General features: G+C 34.2%; 1 protein-coding gene across 1 annotated transcript in view; it reads right to left on the reverse strand.

Moving 5' to 3' along the window:
* LOC134532374 (circadian clock-controlled protein daywake-like) overlaps positions 1-18,559 on the reverse strand; it is a 29,210-nt gene extending 10,651 nt beyond the window's left edge. The window contains exons 1-3 of the mRNA XM_063368810.1: positions 18,487-18,559; positions 6,228-6,363; positions 556-689 (exon numbers count right to left, since the gene is read on the reverse strand). Of these exons, the coding sequence (XP_063224880.1) occupies positions 556-689; positions 6,228-6,363; positions 18,487-18,559 (343 nt within the window). The remainder of the gene's footprint in view (positions 1-555; positions 690-6,227; positions 6,364-18,486) is intronic.
* Between the last annotated feature and the right edge of the window lie 7,936 nt (positions 18,560-26,495).

Consider the following 26,495-nt stretch of genomic DNA (forward strand, 5'->3'; position numbering starts at 1 on the left):
TTGTAGCTACAGTGCCGTTACAGACCTTGAGGGGGGGAACGAAGGTCTCACCTCCAAAAATGTTTTTTTTTTTAAAATGACTCTTAAAACCTCATTTTGAACTTAAAACCTATCATTTAGTGCTTTTTTATTTAAATCCTTAGAAAAAATTGCAAACTATGAAAGGTAACCACTAATTATTGTTGTATCCTAATTTATAATTTGATAGGTAGGGCTACTCTTCAATATTGCATATTCAGTGGCCATAAATTGGGTCATATATTAGTAATTTTAAGCTGGGTAATGACTTTGCTCTTGAACTTGTAACCTCAAAGTTTTGAAATTTATGTATAATACACATGTAAAGATACAACATGGCTATCAGAAATAGTTCCTATGGGCCAAAATATTTTTAATGGTGGTATTATCAGTGAAACGTTTTTGCATTTCACCATTTCTTCGCCATTGTTATTATAAGTACTTAAGTCCAATAAATCTAATGTTACGCATTTACTTTTTAATTAAATATGGCCTAGTACCATGTCACGTTTACGACCTAAACTAAATTTAAATTACCGATGGTTGTGTTGCTGTATCCACGACCGACTATGAGGTGATTCAGCAAACTGCCGCTTATTTCGTATTCAGAATCGACGACCAACTGTGGGACAGAGAGATCTGCGTACATTTGCTTAAGTAGGATGTCGTGCCTGAAACCAGAACAACATAATTATCATATACGTACAAAACAATCAGTAGTAGAATCTTAGTACACATTGGTTATACTTTCACCAGAAAGAAACATGGCTTTTGTAAAATATTATCCGTATCTATTATCCTGTGCTTGAATAAGACCGAATGTAAGGCTTTTAGACACAATTCAAATAATAAAGAGCATATTTTAAGACTTAATGTCTGTAAACATAACAAAAAGGAAAAGTAGAGAGCAGAAATAAAGCATATTCTACGGTAAGGTAGTTATCGGACTAAGAAAAGATAAGGCATGTCAAAAAGTAAGAGTATATGGCGAGTTCAATCAAAAAAATCTGGTGACTGATGACTCAAAACAATCACATCCCAGTGAATTTAGGGACACTTAGAATTTTATTTTAGTTTGTATTTTAAGTCGACTTGATTTTTTATCAAAACAGGGTACAGTTGATAAACTCAAGCTGTTTTCCTTAGTTCGTAACACTTATCAAGAACCAACTTCAAACGAAATTAACACTCGTGAATGATAATAAGGTTTTTTATTAATACTTCTTACGTCAAGAGATCAGTATAATAGTGGCTATTTCATAACTAGACATACATACAATTGAATTTTTACCATTTTTAAATAAAATATTTGTTTTTGAAAAAATAATTTTTATTAATAATCTAAATAACATCTTGGTAATTGTGTGCAATAATAACACACACATACGTTAATTCATAAACTATTTCAGCCACTTTATGTCACTATTCTTTCTTAGAGGAGCAGAAAAAATAGTTTGAAAGGTTTATTGATAACCCCAACTGTAACGACAACGGGTGAAAAACTATTAGGTTGGAATTAAAAAAAAAATACAATGATCAAAGACAGTACTAAACACGTTTAAAACATTATAAACTTAAATACTATGTAAAGACGCTTGTTTCACGCTTATTTGATAGATCAAAACTAGAAAGTGGTCGTGGTAGCAATAGAATCACCGTTTAAAATTGTTGTAAGACTCAAAAATATTATCTTTATCTTATTTAGACTACAAAAATTAGGTCGCAGAACCAAAATGTTTTTTTACCTTCCTCGTAGACCAGAATTATGGGCTACTTTTTTACATGTTAGAACTTCCTAAATAATTTAAAGTTGTTTGTATGAAACTTTTTTTTTGCGTATGGGTAGAATAATTTGTTTAATTTTACTCTTATAGGAGTTATTATGTATGTTATTGATTAGCTAACATCTTAGCTCTCGGTATACGGCATTTGGTAATATTAATATCGTGAAAATGGAACCAAAGTGATGATGGAAATGTCGATCAAAAGTGGTGGACCCACATGCAGTAACATAAGCCCGTGTATAGTCACTTTCTTTAACATTAGGGTACATACTAAACGTATTGGTGTGCAAAATGAAACTTTCTGATGGAGAAAATACCCTGGAAAATATTAAGTAAACTAAAATAGTCATAGTAAAAAGTAATCACAAGTTTAAAATACCTAAGAATAATTGCATTACAAACATTATAATATTATATTCTCCTCCTAATTGGTTAAATAGCATATCGGTAGAGCACGCTCTTGTGAACTTTAAGGTGCATGGTTAGAATGTAGTCTCTTTGAATTTATTTAGTAAAATTACAATATAATAATAAGGTATATCTAATAATTAAGTTGAATCAGCACAATACGGTTAAAGTTTGTTTGTAGGAAGTATTTACAGACTTATTTCAGACCTTCAAGCAAATACAAATGTATTTTAAAATGTTTTATTTAAGTATTTCAGTAATGCTATAGAAGTATAAATTCTAATATATGTAAAACTTTATAGTATTTAATGTTTAGTGAATTTTAAAAGATGGTCAGTATATTAATAATAGGATATTGCGTCTGCACGTCAAATTTAAGCGTAATATGAGCTAAATTATTAAAAAATGTGTCATTAATTCAGTCAGTTAAAATTTCTTCCTAATTATGCAAATAAATAAGGTGTTTAGATCAAATTGTACATTATAACAACTGTAAACTCGTAAATTAGTATTCTTTATTGAAAAATAAAGGTTAAAGGCTAAGTACTAAATCATGTAATAATTTTGATGGCGGTAACAGATTTTCGTCACTCTACTCAATTGTAATATTCAGTGATTGAAAACAGACATTAATACCCAATAACTGATACCGTTAACAATCTAAATAACCAGTTATTCAATCAAACCAAAAGCTGTATTGGAAAACAACTATTTCGTTCATCCCTATCTGCTATCTGCGATTAATGGTGGCAAGCAACAATTAAGATTCAGGTAGCGTTCTCTAGCGGCGGGCGCAGAAAGTGTGTCAGTGATTCGCTTCCAGAAATAATAGTATCTGAAAATAGTATCAATTTATTATTCACGCTCGTCATTTTTTTAAACATTTCTACTTTATTTTTTTTAGTTTTGTGTCATAGGTTTATTTGCAACATTAACAACATGAGGAGACATGAATTCGCTCGTTACTGAGGTTAGATGTTTACACATCACTGGCGAGCTCAGAAACACTCATTGAAAATATTTAGTGAGAATTTTTACTAGTGTTAATGGTGATAATAGCTCATTGGCCAATGCTATTATTATCAATAGTATTCCAAAAAACCTATTAACGCTGGAGTTATTTAATAGAAAACAACTGAAACATTTTGCGAAAATTTGTGTATTCCTTATATGACGATATCTAAACACGTATAAATAAAGTTTTAGAATGTTTAAGAATCTTTTACAATTTGTTCAACAAATTGCCAAAATAAATATGTAGGCCTACTTTGAAATCTACCTACGAATTGAGACTGTGTTGAAAGGGTTCCATTCAAACAATTTAAGTATTTTTGTTCGTCTTACTGCATCATGAAACTATAAGTTGTGTTACCATTTTCAATTTTAATGATACAATTTAATCTATACGTAAGTGTAAAGTTTCTATAATTCCTTCGTGTTTTCTGTTAAATAATTCATAAAATAGTCAATTTTATTTTGGGATATATTTATGAATCTACAGTATATTTACCCTATGATTTGAGTGAAGTTTTGATAGTGATGAGAACTGAAATGAAGCTACAACATATAAACCACTTTTAAAAGTTCAGTATAAAGATTAGCCACGCTCACTGTGGAAAATGCTGCTAGCACAACACATGTGAAACTCTTGTGAATACGTGAGAAAAAAGTAAAAAAATTGTGAGCTAAAAACAAAATAAATACAAAATACCTTATGTGAGAATAGTGACAAAATCAAGTCCTCCAAACAACTGACCGATTTGGTGGTGTATCTATCGTATTCTCATGATTGTGAAAAAACTGCCATTCGTCAAAACTGTGATGTTAAACCCCTCGCGGTTTCAAAAGATTATTTATAATCTCGAATTTCTGTAACCCCGTTTTCACGGACATATGACTTTCTTCTGTTTCTGTGTGAAGTTTCACTGAGTTACATACAAAAACGGATGATGAACTACGGTTTAAAAAGGACTCTGTCTTCACCAATTTCTCTTATTATTCGTGGTTTTTAATGTTTAATAATTCATTAATGGTTAAATTCACACTTTCGAATACCTTCTTCAGATTAATTTTGCGTCTAATTATGCCAGTTGCTAATATTTGCATTGACATTGTCCAGTCAACATGTACCCATGATTCTAATAGCTATAAATTTCAACAAAAAAAATTGATTATGGCTGTGTCATGGACACGGCCGTGTGTTGTACTTGAATACGTGTACGTAACAGCCTTGCAAGCAGAACCTCCGATTCCGGTGCACCTCTGTCACACTGTAGATGCTCGATCGGACCATCGCCGGTGGCGTTGGATGCCACACAACTGGTTATTGTGTTAGCATGAAATGAATCCCAGTTTACTGTAATCTTGTATTGCTTATACAACGGTTGACCAAGTAAGAATTGTAGCCAAGCTTTCACCACTGACTATTTGACCACGCCAACTCAGATACGTAAATTTCTATATCATATTCTTGTTTATGTTAACGTTGAACGCTTGATCATCGTTCAATTGACGCGGTAGCTGTTGCACCATTGTGCCCACGTCCAGGGATAAAATTAATGACTTGTCCGATGATACCACACCGGCCGTCGTAACGCAACCGACGTGTCTGCATGAATGTCAGTCGCGGCGATACTAGACGTGCACTAATCGGATCTAATAAGGGCAAACCATGTTGCTTAGGTGGATACACAAATCCGTTCGAACGTGTCAACGTGGGCACTTTGTCGGATTCCGGTGATTTATTACACGCACGGCACAGTTTAAAATCAGCCAATGCGTCTTCGGGGAAATTATTATTATGCAGCTGTTAGTGTTTTTCTTTTGTTGGCTTCAATGAACGCAGAAAACATAAACGATCACACACATCACACTAATGTCCGACAAACGTCGTAGTGTAACGTACAATAGCTGCTGCCCAATGTGTCTTCATAATCGACGATCGTACACAATCGATGCCTGCACAGTCCGGCGTCGATATAGAATCGATTTCATCTTCCATTTGTATAATTTCAACCACCTTACCTGCAGATTTACTGGCACCGTCGTTGATCCACTCGGCCGCATTCATCCATTTACGTCCCCGGCACTGCTTCACTCAGCCATATGGTATTTTATTGTTATCAATCGATTGCTTTGGGGAAGCCCTTTGTATTTTGATTTGGCTTTTTCATGCGTATAGACCGACATGATAAAATCTGATTATATATATTTTTTATTTATCACTACATATATTCACTGTAATTATTTTAGACTAATATTGTATGCATGCAATCGATAGATTTTGACGAGATCTGACGATTGAAACTTAAACGAACGTCGTAGCTTCTCCAAGTCAAAAGTTATACTAAATGGAAATCTCGAAACGCAGCAAAATGGCGGCGCTTTCTCCTCCACCGGGCACGATGCGTCACAGTCCTCACTTACCGTAACGAATTATTTGATCTTTTAACTATCCTGTGGTGTAATTAAATTTTGGATGGAGATTAAAGATATGTTTCTTCAATACCAAAACATATCCCCCGATTTTGTTATCATTCGTTTTTTGAATTGCCTCCCAATTGAAAGCAATTTTAAAGACGTATTCACTTCAATAAGCAATAACATCCTTGCCATCTATGCTCAGAACATCGGCGTCTCTAGAAGTTTTCGGAACACTTAACTTCAGATATAGAAGAATAAACGCGAGCCGAAACGCAGAAGTTCAAAACTAGCGGATGGCTGCATTGCGTTTTTGCGTGTTGCGTAGTTTAAAAAGTCATTGTTGAACTTGTTGCCTCTTACGTTCATGAGTTCCTTGCGTAGTTTATAAACCTAGTGGTCACAGCCAGGCTATGGATTTACTTAAGAGTCACTTTAACTTCTTATTTTTCAAGGTAAATAAATCGCTGAACACAATTATGCATATGTTATTTAAGAGGTGTTTGCAATAGAGAAGATTGTTTTTTTTATATCATACATACAATATTTATGTCACTTGTGCATGAAACTAGTTTAGAGAAAAATATGGATACCTACTCCCTCTTGACTACCTTGGAGCTGCCGAACCCTCTGATGATCATGTTCTTGAGTGTCATCGCCACGAAGCCGTCTCCCAGACGAAGCTCCTTCACCACCAGAGGATCAAGTACAGGAATATTGTACTTGGGGTCACCTGCGGCAAATTAATACACTTGCAAACAGGTATTCGGTAATTTTCCTAGTATCATAGCGATTTGTGTTAACCTATACATTTTAACTAAACTGTATTTTTTTTTAATTTAGAAGAACATTTATTTCTACTCATCCAGATATCTCCACAATCTTCGGGATAACTTTGAAAATTTACAGGTAATTATTTCTCATGATTTTTAAATGCTCTCACAAGTATCATATACATGTATCATCAACACTTTCAAATACTCGATAAATTCTCAGAAAAACACACACTTGTTCCTTCTATGTGCTGGTTTTACCTATTTACAACAGAACAACAAGAAGCGGAAATTAGTATTCAGTATTGTTTCTACGAATTTCCTGTGAATATAACGTTTTGATAAACTAAAAAAGGCTAGATGCCACATTATTATGGTAAATTTCCGAGTTATTTTCTGTGGTGTACATCACTCACAGCACAAGTAATTTTCCCTGCATTCAGTACCTGTTAGTATTCTGTGAATGAAATATGTGGTAACAGTTTCAGAATTTCCAAAAATAAATCGGGTATCTTTCCCCGCTTTTTTGTCGTTGAAAGCTGCGTTCACGCTGCCCCAAACACCACCGAGCTGATCTCACAGAATGTTATGCAGTCCGAAGAAGTGCCACTGCGATATCTACTGGGCTTTCCTATTTCCCGGTAAGACACCAATGTCATATTTGAAAGACGAACTTAAACCATCTTCGAGCCGGAGGAATGCAGAACTTGGAACATAGAACTCATCCACTGAAGAGGTACCAAGTAACAAGAAGAATTTTTATAACTAGTTAGCAGCGTACGGTACCAGTGTTGTCGCCGTAGTTGAGGAAACTCCGTAACAAATAATCCTAGGTACATTCTAGTAAGTTACATAGCAAATTTGTAAGAGGAAAGGGTTTTGTTGATACGACTCGATGCTAAACCAGAGACGTCTGATCAAGAGGGCTTTCTGAAGTATAAAACTTATTATTAAGGAAACATCGAAAAATACAGCGGAATTATAAATATAGGTCAGCTGGCTTAGGGGCAGGCAGCCGAATTATTCATACTCTGACTGCTATGTGATTAACTAATAATATTTAAGGAATTAACAGAAACGTCATTCAGCGAGAAATATATTTAGTATTTCATAGAAAACGTTATTTTCTGGCATTGACAATTTAAGTGGAACAGTTGGGCCCTGTGCAGTTGCGAGTTTACTCACGCCACAGAAAAACAAAGCACGTCAGACGAGTCGGCAGCTGAGACCCGAGACCTGGAAGGTGTTCGTCTCGGTGCATGGTGGCAGTGAGTCGGTACGATCATCCCTGAACGAGAAATGGTTGCGGGCCAATACTCTACGATGTTTCCACGTCCCTGCAAGTACGCCTCTATCTGCGTGGGCTGTAAGCTGGAAGTACAACAAGTTAAGGAGATGCACCTTTTATTTACATTATCCTAAGGGGTTTTCGCCAGAAATATACAGTGGTGTTATGATAAATAGAAGCACAAAAAAATTCAGTAATTTCTGCTCTGGACAAACACTAATTCGAATAATAAATTGATTTTCCCCTAATCTTAAATAAGTGATAGAATTGTCCTTACAGGAAATTAAAATTATAATAAATATTTAATGTTTTACTATTATTATAATATTTTTATGCGTATGATCTCAAAGTAACGTCATGTCAGTTAAATTTTGAAAATATTCTAATTTATTGTAATATTTTGAAAAATATTTTTATTAAGTTAAATTAAGTTTCGTTATAATAATATTTGAGGACACTGAGAGTTTTTTAATATTTTCTTTCTTAATCAGACAGCAGTCTCTAACAAGTGTTTTAATATTGCAGTCTTTCTGTCATACATTTTATGAATGAAGCATACAAATTTCAAATAATGTTTCAGCAATTCAAATCATTATTAGAATTAAACACAGCAAGATAAAAATATTGAATTAGAGAACACGTGCAATACTTATGTTTGCGAAGCATGTGTTTATCAAATGCTTAGCACTTTTCTCGCTTGGTAATCAAAAACTACGTTTGGTGTTGCACCTCCAGAAGAACAGCACTGGGCATGATATTAAGAACAGTAAAATCATTTTAATCCATTAAAAAAGGTTCTATAAAATTGTGAATTTTTACGGAACTTATTTTACATCCTACTTGCATTATTCGATGTGCTTTCACGGAGATGGAATAAGGCAAGGTACGATTAATTTATGTTTATCCATATTTTTTGCTGTTAATGAATTTGCCAGAGTCTCTGTTGTATTAATGAGGACTGGGCTGGCTGTAGAAGACTCTGAATAGCTGTTCAACTAATTTCGTATTTAGTACAATTATAATCGCTGTACTTATAACTAAGGATGTATGTAGTTCCTTGTGTTATTATGGAATTCTCAAACACATTCAAACGTTGTTTAACTAAAACGATTGTTATATTTGTAAGTTGATTTTTTATCGTCATAAAGTACGCCATATTTAAGCAGATAAAAGATAATAATAAGAGTAAACATATAAATTTCAAACCCATAGGCATGATCTTAAAACAAAATATTGTAGATAAATGTTGAATAAGCTTTATTTCACTGTGTTAGAAGTGCCGCCAGCAAATTTTTCAGGCTAATGAGAAGCCATTTCACACAAAATAACTCTCAAAGCCGGTCCATAAAATATTTTGTTGGTATAAGGCATTAAAATACAATGTAGTATTTTTAGATGCCAACAGTTTTACAAAATGAAGTGCTTTAAACGAACGCCAGAAAAAATATATTGTGAGCTAGGTGAAAACTTGTGATTCTTATATCTGATTTTATCGAAAATAACAGCTTGTTTTACGTATGTTATTTGAACTTATTTATGTCCTTCATAAAATAACTACTTTGGGTAGAAAAACTACACAGAATGGTTGCTGTGACATCAGATGTCAAAGGACATTGACGCCATCCACAATCCTCACTGACTCCAGTTCCAGGTTTCCCATTTATATACTACTGCTAAAACTGGACAAGTATTCAGGGAACGGTTTGACAATAACTTTAACTATTAGAGGTGCTAGTGCAACACAAGACATAAATGGCTGGGAAAGAAACCGAACCCAGTATTACTGCTAACATTATTTTCAAGTGATAGAGTTGTTTTCTTTAATCTACAAATATCTGTCATTACTAATGAATGTTTCGGTTCCATTTACACAGAGGTGAGAAGCTGGTTAAACAAGATTTATTCCACACCCCAACGTGCTTTGTAACCAGTTTTGTAGCGTTCTCGAATGTGAATACGCTGACAGGACTTCGATTAGGTTTTTTTTTTTGTGAGCACGAGACCAGCTTTGGTACAGATGCCGTAGACTAGCTGTCGCGAACATTAATAAAGACTCAGAAGTCACTTACATGTTGGTGAAAGTTTCTTATTGGATAGTCTCCTATTGGATATTCTCAGTTAAATTGGGGATGGGTAGGTGATTTCTCTTTACGTATCAACCATAGTAAATAAAGACGTGAAAAAAAACATCAAATATTTTTTAAGAAAAGTTTTTTTACAATACTTAATGATGCATTTATCCTGTATAATAATGTCAAGAATGTACATTATCTGCCGTTTGTCAAAATGCATGAAAATTTTTGTTTGTACGTTCGCGCAGAGTGACATTTTAGTTTGTTTTTATCCTTGCAAATAATAGCTTTTTTTTATAGAAGTCTTTCATTTTAGATTTTTTTTTGGTATCTCGCTCCCAACATCTTTTACGGCCATTTTCGATTTTCGGAAAGAATTCAATAAAAATGTTTACGAAATTATACAAGAGCTTAAGAGTATAAACATCTGCCACAAAAACGAAATCAGTTGAAACAATGTGACCAAACAACTTAATTTTATATATATATATATATATATATATATTTAAGTCCACAAAATTCAATTAGTTTTAAAACAATAATATATCTATTTAAAAAAACAAAAGAAAGATTTTTTTTTTAGGTTATCATGCAACAATTATTATTTCTCGAATACAAACTCAAATTTAAATGACACGGGCAGGTGCTCTGTTCCGAGGTTGGTCACAGCACAGCGACTAGGAGCCTTGCAGCACCTCCGCAGAGCCGGCCGCCTGGTTGCGAGGGTAGCGAGGTAGCTGTACGGCCCAGGCAGATGACGGTAAGTCCTCTCGCGGTGCGTCTCAGACTTAGATTGCAGTGCGTGTTTATATGGGCAATTAGCCTCTCTTTCCAATGTGCCGTCCTTGTTTCAGTGTGCTGTGTTGCAACATATAGGTACCCATAGAGCAAAACATTTTTAGACACAGCTTTAAAATTTACTTAACATTTCAAAGAATTCTCGAATAAAAGTTTTAACTTTAAAGAGGAAAAATTTTAATTAGGATTTTGTTTTACATCCAGGGCATTATCTGATAATAGTCAAATCTATAATCAAATAAAACCTTACAGAAAGAAGCCATTTTTTTTTCAACAATTTTCATAAAAAATTTAATTTACATGTTTTTAATGTCAAAAATGTTTGCCTTGTTTGACCATAGAAAATAATTGATGGAATGTAGTTTAATTCTTAGTTACCATCTGCTACAAAAGGTTTCTCCTGAAAATTAATAAAATTGTTGTTAAGTGTTGTAATAGTTTTTGATTCATGGTGTACCAATGCAACTATAATAAAACTATTAATAGATAATATTTATTTTCCTAGAAAAATTGGCAAATAAATAAAATAAGAAATATAATAGAACTTATTACCATCGTAAAAAAATAAGGGTTTAAGTGTTAATAAGCCTGGGTAGTATTAATTTGGCAGCTGTGGACACAATTTACTCTATACTGCAATCTAAGCGTGAGACAGTCGGTACCGAAACGAAAGGAATTTCAAGGTTCATCTCGACATAGCCTGCCTCGCTCTCCATAAATGGTTCCCAATCACTCCCAGCTCATCTGTTACCGCAACCATTAATCCGCCTCAAAATAAATTGCCTATACAGTTCTCTGGCCAGAAAGACCCATTTACGTTGCTCTCACATGGTCATAGAACTCATCTAAAACTCGTTAATTTTTTTTCTATGTTTATTTACATATTGGTAACTCTTGACTGCATTAATGGTCCCTATTGCAAAAATAAATCTTCATGGCATGATCTTGACAGCCACTTCGTGACTTTGATAGTTTCACGTTCACTGAATGATTCTTGCAATGTGTAAGATATTTTAAATCAATATTTTGGTCACAGATACGTAATTTATAGATTACTCTTTATCCTGTGTCTTAAAGAGACCCTGAATAAAGGAAAAAGAAAGACAAATACAAAAGCACGCAGAAAATAATTTAACGTCAGCTGATGTCAAATGTAGGATGAATAGAAATCACAGATAATTCTGTGGAAGAAATTAGAACAATGTCACAGCAAAGACGAATTCAGTGGACTAAGGACGACGTGACAGTTGCAACAATAACTGTAAATCAAGACAAAAAAACATAAGGCAACACAGCGGCAAAGACAGGAATCCAACGAAAACACTATAAATCTGAAGAAAAAAAATAAACTGATGTAAAGCGATGCACAGGTGAACCCAGCGACGAAATTAAATAGATACACTGGCAACACAACGAATACAGCACAGACTCATACAGTGTGCCGTGATCTTCCTCATTCATATATACAATTAAGATTATTCAGGCAGTCTCGGGTCACATACGCCAAACTTTATGGTGGGTTGTACCTTTCTTGCCATCAAGCTTCCACCATATCGGAGAGATCCTCTCGGATTACCACGGCTCACTCAATGCCATTCCTGATCGTTTAGGGGTGTCAAGAAATATTTTTGGTCCACACATTTAAATGAGACTTAGTGTACGTGTTTTAAGTTTTTTTAGTATACGAAATGGCTCCTCGTGGCTCTACTTATTTGTCATTAAGTTCGCCTATTTATTCAATTATGACCGCTCTCAGATGACTTTTAAGGTGGTAAAAATAAGTATTCAGTTGACCAAAGTATTTTTTCTAAACTGCAGAGAGTATCTGAACTGATTCGTTCTAACACCATGCATCACGAACGAATTGGATGAATTAAGCTTATCATCTGGATAACGTGGTCACAAGCAGCTACGAACGATGACGAGATATTCTTATGACGGGTTGAAGGAATAAAATTTTTTGTTTGGTGGGAAGAGTATTTGTTCCGTGACACCTAAGTGGCATATGGCATCGTCCGTCATATTTCCGACTGGAAATAAAAGATCATTGGTTCAACCCCGCCAGATACCCAACCTGGCTGACTGTTTTTGGAGAGTAGTGATCAAAAAAACTCTACTTCTCTTCCCCCTCTCTCTTTAAATTGCCATTTTTGTGAATGAATTTTTTTATACAGATTTTTGGCTTGAATAGATAAGGTTGAAAAAAATTCGTTGCACGTACGTTAGGGTGCGATATAACTCAAATAGGACAAGCACAAATCACCATAGAAAGTATGCTCGGAACTAAACTAGTAAAGGCCGGGAGAGCGATACGTGCTGGTGTTTCGAGAGGGATAGTGCAAGGCACATGTTGGCAGGACACTCTTCCGGCATGCCTGGCATTATGCCGCTTGCAATTCGCATAACGAGGGCCCCCCCTGACAGAGACTTTGGCGTGGTCGCTGGAAGGTTCTTCTCGCGTCTTGTTACAGACGTTCTCCGGTGCAATGTCCGTGATTCCCTCGCATCTCCGCCCGTTAACCCGAGCACGTGACGCGTGCCGGCCTTCTCTGGATTCTCGCGCGCGTCCATCTCGCCGCAGATACCCGGCCCACACCACAGAACTGCGCCTTCCACCGCCTTCACCGGTTCAGTTCCCAGCTCGGCTTTGTGATTATCTACTAGCGTTAGATCAACCCCCCCCCCCCCCTTTTTTTAGGCGCATGTACCAGACATGTTGAAACACTCTGATATAGCGGAAGTGTACTACAACTAACCACGCGTATTGTTATCGCCTTGGATTTCTAGTGAAGCGAACGTGCGATTTTTTATGTAACAATAAGCTCTTCGTTTAGCGTTCTTCTATGGCCGAATTCGCTAACGTGTTTATTAGCGTGTGGAGAGGTTCAAAGGTTCAGACTTAAACAATTTCCCTGGGCATGCTTACATTCACCAGCACAAAGTTTGTATCGAAAAGGTTTAAAGCATTCTCTACAATCTCAAAGTTTACCTTCGGCAAAATCCTTTGACTTTAACCGTGTTAAATATACCCTTATATTTACTCTATAAACTATTAGCGTGAATGAGCTCTTAAAGATACTAGAATAATTTTCATGTAAATTTGATTGTGTTTGTTAGCTGCAAGTATTTTATTTATTATATAACATTTATAATAACATTTATAATTCGCTGAACACAATATAATTGTTACATCCAATTACCTTATGCTAATAAAAACCAATAGACTTGTAAATGTAAATAGATTTACAATAGGTTAACCTTGCGTTTGTTTCAATTGTACACGTTTCCCCTACCTGTGCTTTACGACACTGCTACTTTTCACCGTTTCGCACTCGTTCATTCTCCGGTTGATGGTTATAAATGATCGTTACAAATTATCATAAATTTTTGTAAGATTACTTCATGTTCTTCATATTATTTGTGGTCACTGCGAAGCAATCCATGTGGTTCAGGTAGTATACTATACTAGTAACTTAAATGATGTTGTATTTACCTTTAACCAACTGAGGAATCGCTTCGTTAATATGTTCTTCTCACACTCGCCTAGTTTCGGGTCGTTTATAGCGCATGGTTCCGTGTAGGAGGATGAAAAATAAAATAATCCCGTATTACACACATTCATTTTCATCAAGCGAGACTATGTATCCAAGATGCAACGAAATTCAAAACTCGTAAAATCTAAAGATGTTAAAAAAATCAAAACATACAAATTTAGCAAAAACCCTTAGATTGGAGAAAAATAACTGAGGTAATATGCATGACATTACTTGCACTACACGATCAAGGCCTATCTCTTAACGAAGAAGTTAGGAGCGATTATTTTTAGCCGATTTTTAAGCGATAATTCATTGTACACTCTCAAATTTTCAGCCTAAATGACAGAAAAATTATATAAAAGTAAACTCTCGAATCAAATGGAAACAGAATATGTCTTATAGAAGTAGCCACAAATATAATAAAATGATTGGAAAACGATTTGTAGCTCTTGGATATTTTTTGTAATTAATGTATTAGCTTAGTATTAAATTTTCTAATTTTTGGTACCCAAAATCTATTCTTGTGCTTGATTAGATTCGGAGCTTAAATATTTTATCTTAAATCACTATTTACCCTATCGACGCCGCTTTATATTTGAATTACATAAAATGGTAAAACTGTGGTTGGTAGTTTACGTATGTTTTATTATTAATAGACAATATATTTTCAAATGCTTTATAAGCTTTGAAGATATAATTATAAACATTAAAACTATGTTTACTTCTTTTTCTCCCCTTAGAGATTCAATTTCACAAAATGGTAAAATTTTGGCCAATTGTTTAGGTACGTTTTTTGATAGCAACCAATATATTTTCTTATGCTTGATTAGCTTCGGAGATATAATAAATCATTTTAAGGACATATTTACCCGTTTTTCACACCATAATGACTGTAAATCTTTAATTAAATGTAACCCAGTTTTTTAAGTTAGCTAAATACCTTACTAATAAAACAATCATAAAAATCCGGTAGTAGTTTTTGAGTGACACCGGAACAAACAGACAAAATTTTTAAAAAACTATGTTTTTGAGTACTAAAAAGTGTTAATACCCATATCCAGTATTTTTTTCTGTATTTCTTCAATGCACATACAATTTACCTCGAACCATGTTATTTTTTGTGTATTAGTATGGATGAAATAAAATAAAAATTATACCACAAAAGCCACATACATACGTTTCATTCAAAACTGTACATTTCACGGTTACATTTTTTATGTTCTTGCAAGGATGGAAAAATAAATTGGTCTTTTAATATTTTCAAATCCATAAAATAAACACTAACAATTTTATATTTTTTTGGAAATAACGATGTTTATTATGTATTAATTTATTTAGAATAATTAAATCATTTTTAACTATTAATATTTTGACACTGCCCTCCGTCTCATACGCCATGTTAAATATTTTGTTACGTTTATCTTCATTTCATTTTCAATGGACATTTCTAAAATTTCAGCTGATTTCCTTATTTGCGTATGTTTTATTAGCCACAAATATTTTCAACAGATATGAACTTACTGTAATACCACGTGTGTAAGAATTTACGCAAGCAATGACAATTACGAAGACTTGCGCACCATTTTACACACATGATATTTCAATAAATGGATATCTTTTAAAAATATTTTCAAGAAAAAGCAAATGCAAAGAACATATTGAGTTAAAATTATGAAAAAGACTTTGAATAAAATAAAGTACGAAAAAACAAGGAAACAACCTTGCGTGTGAGCCCTAGCCTCAAGGCGATGGCAACCCCAAGTCAAAAGTAGGCTCAGAACAATTTCATCACCAGCTCATAAATAATATGAGTCATGTAGGAACATCATGAGCACGCTACATGAGCCTGACCCGTTAGGTCATGACTATCGAAGACTACCCAAGTTATTGTAAAATTTTTACAGTTTATACTTCGGAGACTCCGCCTTTAAATTTCACCTACTATTATTAACACTTCGTTGTTTTCCTGCGGAGCAATGGGAGACACTATAAAATTAAGTGTTTGTCTCTTTGTTTATCATAAACAAGTATCTATACTAATATTATAAAGCTGAAGAGTTTGTTTGTTTGTTTGAACGGGTTAATCTCAGGAACCACTGGACCGATTTGAAAAATTCTTTCAGTGTTGGATATTACATTTATCGAGGAAGGCTACAGGCTATATTATACTATCAACAACATTAGGGATCCTTAATAAAAGTCCAATTTAGAATAAAATGCGTTGGAGGGGGTTAGATACAACATGGAGTACACGTACGAAGTGTGTGTTGACAATGCCGCAGGCGCTAGAAGTTTATTTCCTATTGCCTATTTACATTGTTGCCACGCACTAGATGCCTTATCATTCTTTATTTTCCCATACAAGTAAAAACACGCCCGTGTGATATTAACAACGAACCAATCAGTACCCTCATTAGAGTTCAATTAGTATTTAAATACTTTTTATCACTTTAAATCGCAAAACTAAACTATTGTTTTTTTTTTTTCCTCTCTGTGTGTTTAATTTGTTTTTTTTTCTTTTACTAGAATTATTTTCATTATTTTTAATTAATTTTCATTTTTCGGACCATCAATAATTTTCCTTTCCCGTTACAATTCTCACCAGGACTTGTGTGTGTGTGTGTGTGTGTGTATATATATATATATATATATATATATATATATATATATAAGCGAAATACCACTCACTGACTCACTCATCACGAGATCTCTAAAACTATACACCCGATTGACTTGAAATTTAGCATAGTTACTCATTTTGTGATGTAGACTCTCACTAAGAACGGATTCTGTGGAAATCCGATCCCAAGGGGAGTTTCGGGGGCGTAATATTTAAAATTTTCCATTTTTTGGTAGGTAATCACCATGGCAACGACTGTTTTTTTGTTGATGCTTCATTCGTCTCTATGGCAACGACTATTTCATTATCAGTGTAGTCCTCATCACCGTTGAAATTTTGCGGGTACTTTAAATATCAAAAATTGCCCTTTTTTTCAAGTATATATATTTTACAGATTTTTAACTTCACAGTAATGTTCCTTATGTTACGCAGGATGACATTTTCCGAAAATTAGATCCCATGGGTGGTTAAAACCAGGCAACAGTGGGTACTTTGTCTGCATGAGAACAGGATTTTGCATTGTTCATGCCTTCTGCGTCTCCATGGCAACGGGCATCGCGCGGCAGTGGCGTACCCACAAGGAGGGGCATGTATAATGAGCGGCGCAAGAGTGATCTGCCTGTAGACTGCCGTAGCGAAGTACGGGTACATTAGTTGTACGTTGCGCGCACGAGTCGGGAAACCATCGGTGCTATTCATTTTCTCTCCGGTACATAATACAGCATTGTAATAAATTTTCACTGATTTTTTTTTTATTTACCATTACTGTAAATGGGAGATGTGGCTTAATTTTTTTTTCCATTAGTATAGCCGTGCGAAGCCGGGTCGGGCAGATAGTACACTAATAAAAAAGTTTCCAAATTAAAAATAAGTCTAAAAAATTTATATATTAATATTGTGAAATTCTTCATCTTTGTTCATAGAGTAAAATAATCATTTTCCTAGAATAATTGCAAAAAAAGTGCGGAATAATTTATTTCGTATTTATTTTTAACAAAAAAACTTTAAAAATTGTTTGGTTTTTCGTGAAAAAAAAAAGAAGAATTTACTAACATTTGTGCACGGTGCGTATCTACCTACAGCACTAAAAGGCGTAGGCCTACAGCGTTTTGTTAATAAATCCATTACTAAAACGGCTACAGAAGTGTAAACAATATTGAATTAAAATTAAACTTAATAATGGATCTGTGGTATTACTAGTACGATACTAAGAATATTTTATAATAACCTATATTTCTCTATTGAAAAACGGTGATGATACATAACACCTACTATGTGGTCTCAAGAGAAAATAAATTAAGTGACTCTCGTTCCGTTGCACAACATTAATTGATGAAGTCCATCTATCAATATTTTTTTGTTCTTTTAAAGTGAACATTTTACAAATTTCACAAGACTTTTATAATTGTATGGTTAACTGATTTATGTGAATGATTAAACATGAAGCTGTTTACTTATTACTTATTTCATTCTTATTTCAACTTGTCAGTCTTGCCAGTATAATCAGTCATAAAACCAGATTTCAGTAGGAACGTATTTGGATTTTGACAACCACGCAACTTCATTCAGAAAAAAAAGTAGTTTTTCTTATATAAAAATTGTATATAATATATAATATAATTGTATATATTTTATATAAAATGTATTGTATTATACATTTGTTTAAGAGGTCAGTTGTTGACGCTTATTCCGGGTGCTAACTCGTGTAACAGTAACGAGCAAGTAATGGACGTGCGGGCGCACTGCAGGAGGAATGTCCGCCGACTTACGTGGCTCGAGGGAGGCGCCCCCTAGGGCGCAGGTCCCGACCAGCAGCAAGACGAGGGCTGTGATGTGCTCCATGTTCGACGACCAAGTGTGCCCGGATACCGCCGGTGCTCCCCTTTATAAGACGTCCCGCCGCGCGCACACGAGCCTGCATGAAGGTGAAAGGCTTTGCAACCCCGTGGTTCACGCCATGCATTCGAGATCTTGCAGAAACAAGGGCGTATTTGCAATTTTTCCATGTTCTCCCTAGACGCAGCGACCTCGGACGAATTTGCGATAACTTGCCGATGGCTGAACTTTTGCTTGCTTACCTCACTCCAGTTCCAGTCAGTTTTTTACGCACCAGTTGCAACAGCTTCACAACCCCCCCAGCCTTCCTTCCATAGAAAACAACCACCCACATCCTTCCAACCCAAAACTGCGTCACTGAGTTTTTCGCGACTCCATTGACGTCATCGTAGTGATGAAAGCTTGACGTGACGACATGCACGCTCATGATGCGTTTCAGAGCGAAAGTTTTCCTGCGATCGATTTGAATGTGCGTCATACGTAACATACATAACTTGTTTCGCTTGGGACCAACCTGGAAAACTTGAAGAACACTAAGGTTTTTTCCTTCTTCTTTAAACTGCTTGTAAGTGAAAGTTTGAACTGAGTGCTAAGTGATGATACAAGCGAGGGACGAAAATGTAAAAATAAAATCGTTGTTCAATCGCCGAAAATTCCTTTGTTTGACAGATAAAAATAAAATTCGCATTGTCGCAAAGACAAACGCATAGTCGTATCCGTTATTACAACTTTTGCAGTCTGGCAAATGTTGATACTTTGTGTACACTAATATTATAAAGAGGAAATATTTGTATTTTTGTGTGTGTGTATGTTTGTAATGAATAAACTAAATAAAATACTGTGTAATTTTATAAACTAGTTCAACCATTAGAAAGCTACATTTACCATGAGTAACACAGGCTATATTTATAGCTAGAAAATATAAGGAATCCTTACTAAAACTTTAGTAACGTAACCCAAGGTGTAAAAAAAAACCATAAAACATCTTACGTTGCATGCGCTGCGGAAACTATTGATGATAGAACAAAAGTATGTTCCACAATATTAAAGAACATATCAATAAATACAAAAAACTTCGCGATACTTTGTGTCCAACTATCATCGTTATGTCACAATAACCACTTTTTACATTTTAAAAGTTGATAGAAATACCGACCAAAATTAGACCATGTTATTCCGACTTCTGCTTAAATTATATTGTTTTCAAGACTCTTTCAATTCTTGTAGATTACTTATTGAAAAGTTCAAATCGGTTATTCCAATCAATATATATTACGAATTTAGTAAGTCATAGAAATATAATAAATAACAGTTTAAAAAAAAAAACACGCTTTTATAGAAAATCCAAATAAAAATAGAAAATAAATTTTAAAAAATTTCAATTAAGAATAGTGTAAAAATTTAAAAAAATATATAAATTAATAATAATGTAAATTAGAAAAAAAATTAATTTAAAAAAAACATGGGTTGCATGATGTCAATACTTATAAATATTTTGTTAACAGATATGACAAGAAGGATTATGATTTCGATAATATCTTAAAAATCACCCCACGCTTTTCTTTAAAATAAAATACATTTTTTTATTATTTACACTATTATTTATTTTATTTATTAAATTTTTTTACACAATTCTTAATTCAAATTTATTAAAATTTATTTTCTATATTTTTGTTGGATTTTCTATTAAAGCGTCTTATTTAGTTTTTAAAACTATTGTTTATTTTACATTTTATAGTTTGTTTATTTATAATTTTAAAGTGATACTTCTTTATCGACGTATGAAAGAAATTTTATAACAATGTAAAAAACTTGATAGTTGTTAAATCAATTTACTATTAAAGTAGATTTAGATTAGATATTGGCTGCAGTTAATTCTAAGTTTATTCTAAAAAAAGTTTTAAAATTTCTATTTTCCTTTTGTCTTCTTTGATTAGGAAAAGTTCACATTCTTTGTTCAAATCTTTAATCCACTGGTAAGCATTTGAGTTTCTGCCCGTGAATTTCTCAATCATGAAATCTTTTGCAATTTTCCCTAAATTTGGAGTTTCAGATATAATTTTTTTTTCTTCAAGAAAATTTTCTAACAGTTTCTATAATTTTTTATTTGATCCACTAGGTATAGTTTCAGCACTTTTTGTCTTTTTCCTCAATTTCTTCCAGGTAAAAATCTTTAAACTGTAAGATTTGCTCTCTTAACAAATATGTTTTTGATATATCATCTGTCAAACTTATCCATATTTTCCATGTTTGATGTCTTTTATTTAATGATATACTGACCTTGGCATAGTTTGGAGTATTTGTAACTGCTTGGTGTAGATTTGCAGGTTGGTGTTCCCGTGGAATTTCTAAAATATGCCCTTCAGGTGTAGCTATTGACGTTATGCATATGGTTTTTGATTTCCCATCTGCTGTTGGTTTTACAGCAAATTCAATCAACAATTATTCCATGTTTCGTGAAATATTTGCAGAAAATGTTGTTTTATAATAATGTTTCACTCTTGGTTAGTTGGTAAATGAAACAATGACGTAATTGTGTTTCTCTATTTAACGAAAGAAACCACATTTAAAGCCCTATTTCAGGAATTTTCATATTTTTACAAATATAGATGATATTCTCTTCAAGAAAGTATTTTGTTTACAATAATCATAGCCCACGCTCACTTTTCATTAAATAAATGTCACAATATTAAGTAGGCTTTGTTTATATCGCGCCAAAGACAAACTGAAAGAAAAGAGTTCGCACATGAGCGAAATGGTTTTCTTTACAATGTGCGAAATCTTTTCTTTCAGTTTGTCTTTGGTGCTGTAGCAAGGTTCAAACCATGCCAACTGCTATTATTTTTGTAGCAGCAAACCACGGTCTGATTACCATCTTTGCCTTGCTAGGTGGTTCTTTAGGTTTCACCCGTTAATTAGAAATGAACAAAAAAAAAGGTGTGATTCCGTCTGAAATGTAATTACTCCATACTGAGGAAACTTATAACAGATACAAGAAAATATTGACGTACAATATTAATTACATTCTTAAAAATCTCTCAGGTATATTAAAAAAATTTAATGGCCGGCCGTACATGGAATTATTAAAAGTTTCATTTACTAAAAATACATAAACCAATAAAAAAAACAAATATGTTTAAACGATCCCAGGATAAACTTAAAGTCCAGAAATTATGTTTATCTAATTAACTGCATCTGACGACGTAGTTTAAAGAAAGTTCAGAAAAGGGTCAAAAGATACAGAAGCACCGGAGGTCGGGGCTTCGTTTCCCGGAGATCACGCGGGAACATGATGCCAGGGCGCTTGTGTACTGTTGTGGAAGGGTGGTGAAAGTGCCAATTCGGCGTCCGGCTCTCGGACCCTGTCTGGAACAGTCCGAATCAAAACTGATCAGAACTTGAACACAGGCAGTATACGGGGCAGAAAATTCCCGTAAAAGTTAAGGGGAGGTTGGGGAAAGTCGCGGATCGTCACTCACCAGACAGGGGAGTTGGCTTCTGTTTACTGATGCGTCGCCCGCCAGGAACTGGATCCCGCGATTACGCGGCTAGGCGCGGTTCATTTCTTAATTTCAAAAAAAAATTAAATTTAAAAGAAAAATAACTATTACATTTTGTACTACACAGACGGACTAAACTACTTGAAAAGATTATAAGGATAGCATCCCTTATTTAGGTAACTACATAGTCGGTTGCGGCCGGACGGAAGTCTTGCAGTGTCTCGTCGACTCGCCGATAATCGCGAAATGGTCCGTCTGCAGTCGCGACGCGAAGTGTCCCGCGGAGAACCGCGTCTCGTAATTGAAAGTAAATCTTGATTCAAAAGTGGGGGGGAGGGGGCTGGGAGTCCGGACCGAAAGGTCCCGAAGTTCCCCGAGAGGGCGTCATAAAAAAACTCTGACTGAAGTCTCGAAGATGGTAACACTGGCCGACTTTAGCGCTACCTGTTGAGAGGTGTCTGAAATAAAAAAAGAATCGACTCGCCCAAGGCGTCTGCTTAAACCAAGGGTTAAAGGGCGCAGTCTAGTGCTACACTCTGGCGGCCTACTGGATAAGTTGGCTGGGAGGTTCGCGAATTTGCCGCTAGGTGTCGTGGGGTGGTCCATCTTGGCACACACATTTTTTATGCGAGGCGTCCTGGAGACGGTCGCTGTCTGCTGGGGTGTATGACCGGTCATTGGTCTTGGGCGAATTCTTAGAACTCAAGAGGGAAGGGGGGGAAATGCAACGACGCTGGGAACAAGCGTCCATGACGTGCTTCCAGGGGAGTGAACCTAATACGTATTCGTGACAGTTAAGGCTATGGTCAGCTTGCCTCTGAGAAATGGTAACAGCTCGTCCAGAGCTGCTGTAGGCGGTTTTAGTCATGAAGTGAAGTAACGTTACAGGACTGGGACGTGCCTGTAAGTGAGGGAAATTTTAAGCGAGCTGCCAACAAAGGATTAGATCTGCAAAATATCAGATACATCCCTAGGAAAGGTGCTTCAGACTACTGGCACAAAGTTTAACTTAGGGGAGTACACCAGACTAACAAAGTGTAAATCGCCCTTTAGTAACCAAATAAAATTTCCAAAAATAATTTAAAATTATAATTAAAATTTAAAACAAATCGTGTCGAAATTCCTAATTTCCGGCACAGTGCGATATAAGCAAAGCCTACTAAATATTGTAAAATTATATAAATTGACAAAAATCTTATCATGCAAATTTAATAATGGAATAATCTTATCAAATTAGTGTATTTTCATCGGTCCTCGATAAATCTACAAAGATTGAATGAAATCTGGCCGTTTAAAGTGGGTCAAAATCACACCCAAAGGAGTCGGTTACAAACATACAAACATACAGGTGAAGCTAATATAAAGCGTGTAAAAAATAAACGCTGGCGCGTTGTGAATGTTATTCATACCATTTTATTAATCCTTATCCAAATAAATTATTTTGTATTCAAAATTGTTTCAATACCTGTAGATTACTGTTTGAATTTTTCAAATCTTAATCCATTCAAAAGATATTACGAATTTAAAAGGTCACAGACACAGAGAAGGCCACGCCGTGTCGTGTCTAGCCAGGCATTGCAGAGGAGCGGCAGAGGGGAGAGGGGCGGGCACATGTATGAAATAGTTAGCCTGCGGCTCAGTGGCGCGGTCGACTCCCTACGCAGCGGACGTAACCGACATTGAACATTTTTTTACTATTTTAATTGCAAATTTTTTTTCAAGTTAAAAATTTCTCCTTAGAACTAATTATAAATTGTTTATTCACGGTTTACTGTTTATTTTTTCACGCTTTATATTAGCTTCACCTGTATGTTTGTTTGTTTTTATGTTTGTAACCGACTCCTTTGGGTGCGATTTTGACCCACTTTAAACGGCCAGATTTCATTCAAACTTTGTAGATTTATCGAGGACCGATGACAATACGCTAATTTGATAAGATTATTCCATTATTAAATTTGCAAAATAAGATTTTTGTCAATTAATATAATTTAACAATATTGAGTAGGCTTTGTTTATATCGCGCCAAAGACAAACTGAAAGAAAAAATTTCACACATTGTAAAAAAAAAACATTTCACTCATGTGCGAACTCTTTTCTTTCAGTTTGTCTTTGGCGCGATATAAACAAAGCCTACTCAATATTGTGACATTTATTTAATGAAAAGTGAGCGTGGGCTATGATTATTGTAAACAAAATACTTTCTTGAAGAGAATATCATCTATATTTGTAAAAATATGAAAATTCCTGAAATAAGGCTTTAAATGTGGTTTCTTTCGTTAAATAGAGAAACACAATTACGTCATTGTTTCATTTACCAACTAACCAAGAGTGAAACATTATTATAAAACAACATTTTCTGCAAATATTTCACGAAACATGGAATAATTGATGATTTATTTTGCTGTTAAACCAACAGCATATGGGAAATCAAACACCATATGCATAACCTCAATAGCTACACCTGATGGGCATATTTTAGAAATTCCACGGGAACACCAACCTGCAAATCTACACCAAGCAGTTACAAATACTCCAAACTATGCCAAGGTCAGTAAATCATTAAATAAAAGACATCAAACACGGAAAATATGTATAAGTTTGACAGATGATATATCAAAAACATATTTGTTAAGAGAGCAAATCTTACAGTTTAAAGATTTTTACCTGGAAGAAATTGAGGAAAAAGACAAAAAGTGCTGAAACTATACCTAGTGGATCAAATAAAAAATTAGAGAAACTGTTAGAAAATTTTCTTGAAGAAAAAAAAATTATATCTGAAACTCCAAATTTAGGGAAAATTGCAAAAGATTTCATGATTGAGAAATTCACGGGCAGAAACTCAAATGCTTACCAGTGGATTAAAGATTTGAACAAAGAATGTGAACTTTTCCTAATCAAAGAAGACAAAAGGAAAATAGAAATTTTAAAACTTTTTTTAGAATAAACTTAGAATTAACTGCAGCCAATATCTAATCTAAATCTACTTTAATAGTAAATTGATTTAACAACTATCAAGTTTTTTACATTGTTATAAAATTTCTTTCATACGTCGATAAAGAAGTATCACTTTAAAATTATAAATAAACAAACTATAAAATGTAAAATAAACAATAGTTTTAAAAACTAAATAAGACGCTTTAATAGAAAATCCAACAAAAATATAGAAAATAAATTTTAATAAATTTGAATTAAGAATTGTGTAAAAAAATTAATAAATATAAATTAATAATAGCGTAAATAAGAAAAAAAATGTATTTTATTTTTAAAAAAAAGTGTGGGGTGATTTTTAAGATATTATCGAATTCATAATACTTCTTGTCATATCTGTTAATAAAATATTTATAAGTATTGACATCATGCACCCCATGTTTGTTTTTTTTGAATAAAATATTTTTTTCTAAATTACATTATTATTAATTTATATTTTTTTTAAATTTTTACACTATTCTTAATTTATTTTCTATAAATGCGTGTTTTTAGTTTTTTTAGTGTTTTAAAATATTATTTATTTTTTATAGTATTCTCTTACTTTTCAATAGTAAGTATTTATCAAAAGTTCTATTTTTATTTTATCTGATTTTAAAAAAAGTCAACGATATGCCTAGGAAAAAAAAATCTCAACCATCTAATAGTTTCTCCCAAGCGATATTAGCCCAAATACGACGTATTGGAAATTTATCTTCTGAAAATTCAGATCTTCTCCCAAATCAGAGAGTGTATGCTTCGCAATCGCGGGCCACAGAATCTAGCGCCGAACGTTCGCAACGCTTTGCTCAAAATAGTGACGGAATGTCACAAGCACGTACAAGGGAATCTAGCGCCGAACGTTCGCAATGCCTTGCTCAAAATAGTGACAGAATGTCACAAACACGTACAAGGGAATCTAGCACCGAACGTTCGCTTCGTCTTTCAGCACAAAATGGCAGATTGTTCCAACTATACGAACGACAATTGAGTGCCGAACGCTCGCAGCGCCTTGCTGATAATAGAGTTAGGAACTCGCGAACGCGTGCCCGGGAACCTAGTGCCGAACGCTCGCAGCGACTTATTGCACAGAGAGAGAGACAACAGTCGTTATCAACTAGGATGCGTAATAGAATTTTAGCTAATATTAATAGAACGGCATTCAGTTACGATCCACATATTGATTATGCTCATCAGAACAGCATCCAAATTGGAGCAATGAATAAGGTTTGTCCTAAATGTTTTGCTAAAAAATGGAATGATGAAGCGAGCGGTATGTTTTGTTATCACCTACAAATACCACTGCCAACATAGTGTACAGTGAAGCTTTAAGGTAAAAGTTTTGTAAAATAAAAAAAACAATAGAATTAAATAAAGCTTTAAAATAAAAATGTAAATACAGAAATGTTAAAATTACAATGACATAGAAAAACTCTTTAAAATAAACACACACCTAAAACAAAAAAAATTTAAAAAAA

Source organism: Bacillus rossius, chromosome 5, assembly GCF_032445375.1.
Source record: "Bacillus rossius redtenbacheri isolate Brsri chromosome 5, Brsri_v3, whole genome shotgun sequence".
Lineage (NCBI taxonomy): Eukaryota > Metazoa > Arthropoda > Insecta > Phasmatodea > Bacillidae > Bacillus > Bacillus rossius.